At 51.3% G+C, this 11,830-nt stretch overlaps 1 protein-coding gene across 1 annotated transcript in view; it reads left to right on the plus strand.

Annotated features, from left to right (window-relative positions):
* Positions 1 to 9,947, plus strand: part of GDF10 (growth differentiation factor 10) — a 31,021-nt gene extending 21,074 nt beyond the window's left edge. Inside the window, exons 4-5 of the mRNA XM_008586709.1 lie at positions 6,028 to 6,956; positions 8,971 to 9,947. Coding sequence (XP_008584931.1) covers positions 6,028 to 6,956; positions 8,971 to 9,162 — 1,121 coding nt within the window. The 3' untranslated portion in view covers positions 9,163 to 9,947. The remainder of the gene's footprint in view (positions 1 to 6,027; positions 6,957 to 8,970) is intronic.
* The last annotated feature ends 1,883 nt before the right edge of the window (positions 9,948 to 11,830 follow it).

Below are 11,830 nucleotides of genomic sequence, written 5' to 3' on the forward strand. Positions count from 1 at the left end.
GCCCTGGAAAGAACTTGGAGTCAGTACCTCCCTACCATTTTGCAGATAAGGAAAATGAGGCCGGGGGGACTATTCACAATAGCAGTGGTTGGCACCTCCCATCTGCCAGGCCATTGCTGTTCTCACTGCCACCCCCACACACGACACACACACACACAGCCATCTCCATCAGAACTAAGCCCAGGGCCTGGAAGGGGTAGGGTGAAACAGACAAATCTGGGCAATAAGAATTCTAGTACAGTCTGGAACTGTGTGACAGATCCTTCCTCTTGGAACCCTGAGGCAAACTTGAGTGTGAATCCCAGCTTCACTAGCTACTGGCTGTGTGCTGTGATATGTATTACTTAACCTCCCCGAGCATGAGTTTCCTTGGGTGTACAGAGAGAAGGTGAGAATTAAGTGGGAAGAGATGGATCTTGTGCCTGCCATAGAGTGGCGGCCCAGGCAGGTTGGTTTCTCATCCCTTCCCTTGATTCATTTCAGTGGTTTCACACCCAGCCCCTTGCCAGCCCTCAGAAGTGCCTTCTTCCTCACCCAGTGACCATCTGTGAGGACCTGTGAGCATGGGCAGGGACCCCTGCCTTATGGATGACAACACACGTGGAGGCTTCAGCTCTGGTACTGGAACATACCGGCACCAGCCTGCTCCACGATGGTGGGTCTCTGCTGCCTTGGTGGGTAGCACCTCTCCCTAAACAGTGACACATCCAGTGCCTCAGCCTTTGTACTGTACCTGTGTCCTCTCCTGCCCCCAAGCAGTGTAGCTCAGCTTCTGAGTGCCGGCTGGGATCTGGATTGGCGGGGTCCAGATCACAGAATTGGGACTAAACTTACCCATGACTCAGAATTTTTGACTTATAAAATGGGGCTAATAATGTGCCTTTCCACATAGGATTTTTTTTTTAGAAATGAACTGAGATAAAAAGTGCTTAAAGCCACTCCTGGCACATGTAAAGTGTCAACAATTAATTATCTCTTACTATTATTACACCAGCCACCCCTCCACTCCCCTGCAATTCCACTGCTCCCTGAAGTGCGTGTTCCCTATTAAGTCTGCATCAGTGGAGAGAAAGCCTCTGAGCCTGACCCTAGTGGTTGAGTTTAAACCGTCCTCTCCTCACGCTCCCACCAAATGACCTGCATTTAAATCAAAGCTTCGTCACCTACCATTGTGACACTGAGCTTGTTTTCTCCATCTCTAAAATGAGAATAATACTACATACCATGTGACAAAAATGCCAAAAGTCAAGTCCATTTCAGTTCCCCAAGTATTTCCTAAGCAGCTCATTTGGTGGCAGGAGGACAAAAAGATGCATACAAAAGCTTGGGAGCTGGCAGGGCAGGTGGAAGAAAGCAGAATAGCGGTGGGACAGCTAGTGTGATGGAGACATGAAGGGCTAGGGTTGTTCTGGGGGAGCCCCAAGGACAGCACTGGCCCAGCAGGGGCAGGGCTGGGGGAGGAACCAGTGCAGAGCAGGTAAGGCCACAGCAGAATTTGGCAGGTGGGGTTTAGCCAAATGCAAACATGAAGCAGTCTTCTGTGTGCTGGGAACTGTGAGGAGTTTGGCTTTAGTGAGGAAATAGTGTGAGGGGAGAGGCAGGAGATGGAGGTGGAAGGCAGGTCTGAGAGCCCTGAGTGTGATGAATTTGCCTGCAAGCAATGGGCAGTACACAGTGAGCAGGTGTATGATGGGGTAGGGGAGTGGGGGGAGGGAGTGAAAAGAAAGAGGAGAGATGGGGAGAGGGAGAGAGAGAGATTGATTGAGATTATAAAAGAAATGCATGCTTATCTGGAAATCATAGAAAATCACAGTAAACAGCATAAGTCATCCCTAATCACACACCCAGCTGTAACCAGAGTTCATATAATATTTTGGTGAAATCTTTCCAGTCCTACATATGTAGATAGATAGATACATGGATAGATTTTACACTACTGGTATCATATTTTCAACATGCAGGTAAAATTTGCAGGTAAAACATGCAGGTAGTCTCATTTAAAATTACTTTTTTTCGTTACTGGACATCCTGAACTGTTTTCCATGCCCATTGGCCATTCGCAATTTTTCCTGTGGAAATTGCTTCCTCCTATCAGAGTTCTTGACTTTTTCTTGCTGATCTGTAGAGGTTCTTTACATAATAAGGATGTTAGCCCATTGTCTCTGGGCAGTGAGGCCTCCCACAGGGCAGGAGGTCAGGGAGCAAGGGCATGTGCCCTGATAGTAGCAACAGCTCCTGAGGCCACCTGGCCAGCATGTTCTGAGCCTGTGCTGGGTGCCACGCACTGTGCTGTGAGTGAGCTCTGCAGAGCTGATCTCACAGCAACTTTAGGAGGTACATGCAAATACTCTGCCCAGTTTACAGATGAGGAAACAGAATCACAGAGAAGTCCCATGACTTGCCTAAGGCCCCACAGCTAGTAAGTGATGCAAGCAGGAGTAACCCTGCCCTGGGAGCCTGCATGCCCAGTACACATTAGTTCCTTCTCTGCCCTGCAGTGCCACTGGCTGGCACACCTTTCTTCCACCAGCTTGAGTTGGTGCCTGCATCTTCAACCCAGTGTTCTCACTCTGGTTGCCCTGATGGCTGTTTCAGGGACAATGGATGAAGGGACAAATACCCAGGTGGCTTAGATTCTGTTTGTAAGGCAGAGCCATCTGGGAGCTGCTCTTGGCCTAAGGCTTGGCTAGTTGGGAGCCTGGAGGGACCCTTGGGATAGGAAGCCCCTTCCCCCACAGTCCTATCCCCACTGCCCTCAAGAAGGAGGCTGAGTGCCCAGCAAAGTGGACTGGGTCAGGGCTCTGAGAATTCTAGAGATCCATAGAGAGATCAGCTTATCTAAAAAAGGTCAGTCCTTTCCTCTTGCAGAATCAGAATCCAAAAACATTCAAATAATGACTTGTGTTTACAAAATAGGGGCAGTTCACAGCACATGACCTTTGTCCCTTTGCTCTTGGGCACATTACAATCATAGCCAGAGCTCATGGGGAAGCAAAGGGCAGGGCTTGGGGTCAAACAGACCTGGGTTCACCCTCTGGCTTGGCCCCCTACCAGCTGTGTGACTTTAGGCAAGTTATATACCCTCTCTGAAGTGTCAGCTCTTGGTCCATGGAATGAATGACCCATCCCTGCTTCTTTACTGTGAAAATGATGAATCAGGCCTGCAGAACACTCTGAACAGGACCAAGCACATATGCCTGGAGCACAGAACTCCATAACCAGTAAACAATATTATTCCTATTTAAGATGAGAAACACACCAAAGATCCAGCTGCCCAGTGTCTCCAGTTGGATTTGCAACATCAGCTGTATCTTTCCAAAGAATGAGGCTTTCTGGACTTCCTAAGGTGTGGTTACTATGCTTCAAGGCACCCGACTTTGTTAACTGATGCGGACAGACCTCACTTTTCCCCTATCCCTTCCCACTCACCTACAAGCTGTGATGTAAGGTGATGGGATGCTGCAAATGGGCCTCATTATTACCAGTCTTTCTCCCTACTGGGCTAAGCTCCTCCAGGGCACCATTGACCACCTTTACTATGACTCCTTCAGCCCAACGCTTAGCCCAGAGTAGGAGTTTAGCAAATGTTTATTGGGAAAAAGGAGGGATAGAAGGAAGAGAGAAAGAGAGAAGGGAGGGAGGAAGAATCTTTTCTCACTATGAGACGTGAGTCACAGGGCACCAGCACAGTTCATAGGAAATAGGGACTTCTCTTTGGGGCTTCTCCTTTGTGGCCTGGGCTCCTCTAAGCTGGGAGACGTCAGATGGGTGTCCCTTCTCTCAGCCACAGCCCGGAGCCCCCTGCATTGCATGCATGCAGGCATGTCCAGAGAGAGGCTAGCCTGTGGCCCCTCACTCACTGGGGTGGGGGTGACCATCACAACAGCTTTCAGCAGGGAGGATCTTCACAGAGCAGGCAGCCCAGTGATGGGTAAGTTCTCTCTGGCCACAGGCTTTCAAGCCAAATGGAGGTAGGTCTCTTACCCTCTGGCATGACCTGGAAGGTTCCTCACCACTTTGAGTCTATTAGCAGAACCATCTATGAGTTAAGATTTGAACTAGGTAAAAGAAAAACACATCTGCCACATTAGCTGGGTCACAACTGTGATATTTAGATCTGTGAGTGGGAGACCCCTAGTTGTTGTAGGAGGAGCTTGTTCTGCCAGCCTTGGTTCTTTCCATAGAAGTGGCAGGGGAGCACATTTGGGGGCCCCTCCTTTGTGCCTGGCACATTACACATGCTATTTATTGAATCCTCCAAACAATCATGAGAAAGAGAGATCCTGCTGTCCCCATGGGCCAACATGAGGAAAACAAGGCTCAGAGCACAGTGTGGTCCCAGTGGGCCCTGGGAGCTTGGTTCCTATGGAGTTTTCTAGCATGGTTGGGGTGGTGGTGGCACTGCATTGTTGTTGAACTTTCACCCCACTCATGGGTCAACCCCGTTCCTCTCTAGGCTTTACCCAGCATACAGAGCCTGGGAGCTTGGTTCCTATGGAGTTTTCTAGCATGGTTGGGGTGGTGGTGGCACTGCATTGTTGGTGAACTTTCACCCCACTCATGGGTCAACCCCGTTCCTCTCTAGGCTTTACCCAGCATACAGACACTGGGAGGTCATCAGCAGGAAGTAAAGCAGTGCGGGTGAGAAGCCAACCCCAGCTGCTCTGGTCTCCTGCTAGTCTGCAGCATCATAGGGAGGCAGGCACCAGGAAAGACCGCCTCTTCCCCTCCTAATCATAGAGTGGACTTGGCCATTTTGAGAGCTCATGTTGCTGGCCAAGGCTGGGGCAGCTTCCTGAGGCTGCAGATGAGGATGGGCTGCCCTCAGGCCCTGGGGAACCACCTGGTGGAACCAGGCAAGAAGGAAGGGGTGGTTGCAACCCTGGAAAGCAGGGGCTGGAGCATTCTCTAGTCGTGCTACAGATGTGATGGTTGAGAGGTTCTGGTCCTTACCATGGTTCAGGTCTCTAGAGAGCAACCTGGACCTTGGAGATTTTGTCAAGTGACCTTGTGCAAACATGATACAGTTGGTCCTCTGTATCCGTGAGTTCCACATCCATGGATTCAACCAACCATAGATCAAAAATGCTGTATTGTGGGGGGGAGGAGGATGGTCGCGCCTGTACTGAACATGTACAGACTTTTTTCCTTGTCATTATTCCCTAAACAATATGGTAAAACAACTATTTACGTAGCATTTACATTGTACTAGGTATTATAAGTAACCTAGAGATGATTTAAAGTGAACAAGAGGATGTGGATAGGTTATATGCAAATACTACATCATTTTATATCAGTGACTTGAATATCCCAGGATTTTGGTATTCCTGGAGGTCCTGGAACCAATCCCCCACAGATACCGAAGGATGACTGTACTGCTCTTTCCTTGTAAAACAATCTTAAAAGTTCTCTGGCAGAACAAATAGCTAATGGTCAAATAGCTTCGCTCTTAACCCCCGTTTCCCTTAGAAAGCATTCAGAATGCAGTGAAAAGAAGGAAGTTGTGCTTATTTCACCTCACTGGAAGAATCACCACATTTAATGTAAACTGCACTTAATGATTGCAGTTAAAAACTGACTGCATAAAACAGAAGGCTATGCAAATACTGGAGGGGCTGCCTTGAGACAGGGCTTGGACCCAACCCAAACCATCTCGAGCACTTAGTGGAGGTGTCAGTGATATTTGTTCATTTGTTCATTGAGTAGAATGCCAGGTAGGGAAATGGGAGCTCTAGGATCCAGCAGGCCTGAGGCCAACCCTGCCTGACTACCTTTCGTTTCTATTTCTTTTTTTTGCAATGGGATATTAACAATCTGCAGCCTCTCTGACCTCAATTCCTCACCCTTTCATTGAGGATCGTAAAGGGCGCCCTCATCAGTTTGATGTGAGAATTGCACGAGGAAAGCAAAGCGTGGGCCTGGCCTGGAAGTGGGTCAGGGGGGCGTTGGTCTGGGTGGGAGACCCCGTGAGCACCGGGCCTCTCCAGGAGAGAACCTAACAGGCTGTGGTGTGTCCTTCCCTCGCAGAAGTGATCGACCAGAAGGCCGTGTACTTCTTCAACCTGACTTCCATACAGGATTCAGAAATGATTCTCACAGCCACGTTTCACTTCTACTCAGAGCCACCACGGTGGCCCCGGGCGCGCGAGATGCTGTGCAAGCCGCGGGCCAAGAACGTGTCGTGCCGCCTGCTGTCCCCGGGCCCGCCGGCGCGCCAGCACCTGCTCTTCCGCAGCCTGTCGCAGAACACGACCACGCAGGGGCTGCTCCGCGGGGCCGTGGCCCTGGTGCCCCCTCCGCGTGGCCTGTGGCAGGCCAAGGACATCTCCCCCATCGTCAAGGCGGCCCGCCGGGACGGCGAGCTGCTCCTCTCTGCTCAGCTGGATTATGGGGAGAGGGACCCGGGGGTGCACAGCCCCAGCCGCCCCTCCCCCTACATCCTCGTCTACGCCGACGACCTGGCCATTTCGGAGCCCAACAGCGTGGCGGTGACGCTGCAGAGATACGACCCTTTCCCAGCTGGAGACCCCGAGCTCCACGCAGCCCCCAACAGCTCAGCGGACCCCCGCGTGCGCCGGGCTGCGCAGGTCACCGGGCCCCTCCAGGACAACGAACTGCCGGGGCTGCACGAGAGGCCGGCGCACGCCCCCCACGCCCCCCACTACCACGAGCACGAGCTGTGGTCCAGCCCCTTCCGAGCGCTGAAGCCCCGGCCAGGGCGCAAGGACCGCAGGAAGAAGGGCCAGGACACGTTCTTGGCCTCCTCGCAGGTGCTAGACTTTGACGAGAAGACAATGCAGAAAGCCCGACGCAAGCAGTGGGACGAGCCCAGGGTGTGTTCCCGGAGGTATCTCAAGGTGGACTTTGCAGACATCGGGTGGAACGAATGGATCATCTCGCCCAAATCCTTCGACGCCTACTACTGCGCGGGCACGTGCGAGTTCCCCATGCCCAAGGTGGAGTGTGTTTTAGTCGCACCCCTGTGTTCTGCCTGTTGTCAGATTTTAAACTCTCATCTCTGCCCCTATTAGCAAGTCCCTCTGCTCCTGTCACCTCGGTTTCCTCATCTGCAAAATGGAGATACTAACACCTCCCATCCGTTCCAGGCAGAGAATGAGCAGACAGAGGTCAAGCCTGCTGGGTGGATGCGGCCCACAGATGTATTTGGTTTGGCCGCGCTTTTGAAAGTGTTGACTTGGTTGAGCTGGAATTTTTTTTTTTTTTTTTTGAGCTGGAATTTTTAATCAGGACATTTCTTCTTTTGAGAAGCAGGATAGTCCCTCTCTTTAGAAGTGCATTCCCACATAGCACCTACCTACAGAGGCTGAGTAGGTGCTGCCACCTGTAGACAGGGCAGGTCCTAGAAGCTCCCTGATGGCCATGGCTCTGATTTCTGTTCCTAGCCTGGAACCCAGGCCACTGGCATCTGTGACCAGCCTGGTTCTAGCCTCAGTGGCTCTACTGGTGTGGATCCCTCTTCCCCCCAGCTCAGGGCAGGGACCCACAGGGCAGCTAGCTCTCACTGTGCACAGCAGTCTGCGAGACACGCAGCACCGAGCTGTTGTATCCATTGCACTGGCCCTGGGTTTCCAGATTCTCATCTCCAGGCTGGGCTGCGGCTGTGTCCATCCATCTCCTGCAGCCTGCACTGCAACACCCAGCACAGTTTCCTCCTTTCCTAGCTTAGTTACTCTACTGGGTCCAGGTCACGCCTTCCCCTGCGAGAAAGGAAGTCAGTGCATAAATCCAATCTGAACGTAAATAAGTCAGCCACCTGGGAAAGTCCAGACCAAGACGCAGGGCAGCATTAACCTGTTTGGGAATTCAGGGTCTTCTGCTCAAAGCTGTGAATGTGCAAGAGAGAGGGAAAGAGGTACCTGACAGACAGCCAGGTTCTGCTGGGGGGCCCAGCACAGGCAGGGGCAGACACATGACCACAACTCTGCAGGCCCGCAGATGGCTGGCCCTGCACTTACCTTATCATCCTGGCTCACTGCCTCCCCGCTCCTGGGACACCAGCCAGAACCCCCATGCATGCAGGTGTCCCTGCCCTGCTCCCCTCCCGCCTCCCCACAAAAGAGGGAGTCCTCCTCATCTGCACTATGATATATAAAACTCTCTCTTTGGCCAGCCATGAGCTGGAGCAGATTACCTGGTTGTGTTCATCTTGTCAGAGGTAGGCACAGTTTCCAAGCCAGGCCACTTTCTAACTGAGGGGTCTTGATCAAGTTACTTAGTCATTTGAAGCTTCAGTGTCTTCACCAGTAACATGAAGGTAATACCCACCCCATAAAGTTGATAAGAGGATGAAATGGGGTGATGCAGGTAAAGCAGCCCGACTCCCCAAGTCAGTTTCAGTGTCTTCACCAGTAACATGAAGGTAATACCCACCCCTAAAGTTGATAAGAGGATGAAATGGGGTGATGCAGGTAAAGCAGCCCGACTCCCCAAGTCAGACACACCTGGGAAATGTCAGTTTGCAGCCCAGTCACTCTGGGGTTCACGCACCCTTCCTTTCAGCAGTGAGCATGGCCACTCAGGAAGCATGTCTGTATTCCTCAGACTGAGATCTGGGCAGCCCATGGGCCCAGGTGACACTGGCTGGGCGTCTTGCTCTGGGCTTCTCATGGGCTTTCCCTCTGGGCAGCTTCTGCCCAGTTCCAGGTGGTCCTCGGGGATGTATGAGACGCACACGCCCCCAAGTGGCCAGTGCCATGTAGGGGATGTGACATCCCTCAGGGAGGCCTGGGGGCTCTTGCAGACCTCAGCCTGGCACTCAGTGTGTAGCTGATTTCAGAGAAAATATGTACCCAGCCCCGGGATCTCACCTTTTCTTTTAGGTTGACGCCTTTTCCGTGGTCTCAGTCAAGGAACAGCAGAGTGGCAAAGTCTGGGGCCCCATGTGGATGGCAGGGGTGGGCAGGTGAGGGCAGAGAGCTGAGGTGACCCTGCTCTCTTCCCATCTTGCAGGTCGTTCGCCCGTCCAACCATGCCACCATCCAGAGCATCGTCAGGGCTGTGGGCATCGTGCCTGGCATCCCAGAACCCTGCTGCGTTCCTGACAAGATGAATTCCCTTGGGGTTCTTTTCCTGGATGAGAACCGGAATGTGGTTCTGAAGGTGTACCCCAACATGTCTGTGGAAACCTGTGCCTGCCGGTAAGACCACTTCAGGGTGGAAGGAAGCCCCTGCCCCGCCACCCACGCCCAGCGGAGCGACATTCTCAGAGCCTTCTGAGGCCAGGATTCAACTAGGGGTGCAGCTGCGGATGCAGGGCAGAGCTTACAGGCAACCCCACTGGGGTCCAGAAAGTCTGCCCACCGGGGCATCACTCTGGGGCCTTTCATTGCTAATGACTTGGCCCCTAAATGCCAGCCTGAGTCCCCTGAGAGGCTCTGGGAGTTAGCCCTGTCCTGTACCATGCATACCCACTGTTCTGAAGGCCTGAAAACGGAATGTGTCCATACTGCTGGCTTTAGGTGATCACCATCTCATAACCTAGGAAAAAGACTATGCAAATCTTGGGGCGCTCATTCCCTCAATGTGGAAAGACCTCCGTCTAAATGTTCAGTTTAAAACACCTTGAGCCACATAGTGATACTGGAAAACCAGGACCTAAATAATGGTATATATGGATGTTTTCTTTCAAACTCCGCTGCAAAAGCTTTTATACATAAAGTATGCACATATAACCAATGTTTGTTTCTTTTTCTTAATATATATTTTATTAAAACAAACAGGAGGGAGTTGACACCACTCCCCATGGAGATAATCGTGCTGATTAAGTGTGGGTGGTTTGAACATGCATATTGTAATAACACATACAGTGATATGTTGGAATACTAAAAAATAACCCAGATTTTATATTTTTGTAAATTATACTTCTATACTGTAGATTGTGTATGTTATGTGTTTTTACAGAAAGCTAATAAATTAAGGGTACAGTGGTATCTTGAAAAACTGAATGTCGGGGCCGGCCCGGTGGCGCACTGGATAAGTGCGCCGCTTGGGAAGCATGGCGGCGCTCCCGCCCGAGGGTTCGGATCCCACATACAGACCGGTTCCCGCTCACTGGCTGAGCGAGGCGCAGGAGCAACACCGAGGGTTGCAATCCCGTTGCCGGTCCCCGGTCCGGTACGGGGGCAACACTGAGGGTTGCGATCCGTTGCTGGACACGGAAAAAGACAAAAGACAAAAACAAAAAACAAAAAAAAAAAACTGAATGTCACCATTCCAAAACATTGATCGACTCCCATCCATAAGCATAAACAAAAACCAAAAAAAAAAACTGAATGTCACCATTCCAAAACATTGATCGACTCCCATCCATAAGCATAAAATCTTGGGGGCTGCTGGGGACACAGCCTCCTTTACGATCACCAATGCCCCCGCCAAGGCCCTCTCCATACTCGTGTGTATCTGTCCTAAGCTCCAGAAAACCAGCTGCTCTTATGCCTTTCCAGGTCCTGCCTCACTTTCTGTGTCCTTTAAATCCCCACCCTGGACTGGCCTCAAGAAGGGGCAGGGCCCAGGCAGGCACGGTGGCCCCCTGGAGCTTCTTCATATCCCTACCCTCGGGGGTGTCCAAGGCATTTAAAGGAACATCTGTGGTTGTCTGGTCAGAGATCTTTTACTCAACCAAGGCTCAGGGGCCTTTTTTCCGGTTACCTAGCTCATAGACCTGTGTGTGAAGGGTTTGTGACCCAGTCTGGACAATGGGCTTGAGAGGTCTGTGAGCTCCAGACCCAGCCAGAGCTAAGAAGTACAAAGAGAAACTCAGAAACTCGACTGCTAGTGCTCCAGAGGACGAGGAATGGAGGTGACTCACAGAGAGTCTGACGTTGGGACCAGCCAGGAAGGAAGAGCTGGACTTGGCTAGTGGGATAAGGACCTCGCTGGTACCAGATTGTGCAAACAGCATTCAATGGCAGCATATGCCAAGGGGGCTGGAGGTGGTTTCGGTGGGGAGACCAGGAGAGCAGCCAGCTTGCCAGCTGCAGCTGTGAGGTGTGCACTAAAACACTGGAGTTAGAGTTCAAGACTATTTCCCTTTACCAAAACCTGGAAACAAATCCCTTCACAAGTAGACTGATGCTTATGAGACTTCCCTTCCCTCCCCTCTGCTGCCTGACAGAGCCATGTTCATTTAAGCTTTGCTCCCCTTGCCCTGCCTCTAGCTGTTCTCACTCAAGTCTCATCCAGTCCTAAGCCTTCCTCTTCAGATCTCTCCCAGGAATCTTGTTTGTGGGGATCGGGAGTGGATAGGTGGTCAGGAGAATGCACATGCTTATTTATACAATTATTTAGCACCTACAATGTGCCAAATGTCTCACTAGGCGATATATTCATACTTTATCTCTTAGAAGGCTCATGCGACTTCCCTCTTTTGTCCAAACCACTGTGCGAACTTGAATGTGCATTAGAATTACCTGGAGGCCTTGACACAGGTGCAGCACCCGGGTCCCAGTGTTGTTTTTGATTCGGGCTGAGACTAGTATTTCTAACTAGTTTCCAGGTGCTGTTGCTGTTGATCACCTCAGAACAGGTGTCCTCATAGCCATGTCTCCTGGGACAGAAGGGGTTCCTGATCCCCTGGAGGCATCCATGTCACAGATACTCAGGCCATCCTTTCTCACCTCCATGAGTGAAGGCTGCAGTCAATGTCACTGCTTCGGAGGGATGAGCTTCAAGGATCCTTGAAATAAATAGATGAGTCAAATCTGCCTCTCTTATTCATTAAATTCTGCTTTTTCCGTGGCAGTGGCATGTGGTGACTTGATTTCTATAATTCACAAGTCCTGGGAGGGAAGATGCTATGGAGGATTTGCTC

Source organism: Galeopterus variegatus, unplaced genomic scaffold, assembly GCF_000696425.1.
Source record: "Galeopterus variegatus unplaced genomic scaffold, G_variegatus-3.0.2 Scaffold4086, whole genome shotgun sequence".
In the NCBI taxonomy this organism is placed as follows: domain Eukaryota; kingdom Metazoa; phylum Chordata; class Mammalia; order Dermoptera; family Cynocephalidae; genus Galeopterus; species Galeopterus variegatus.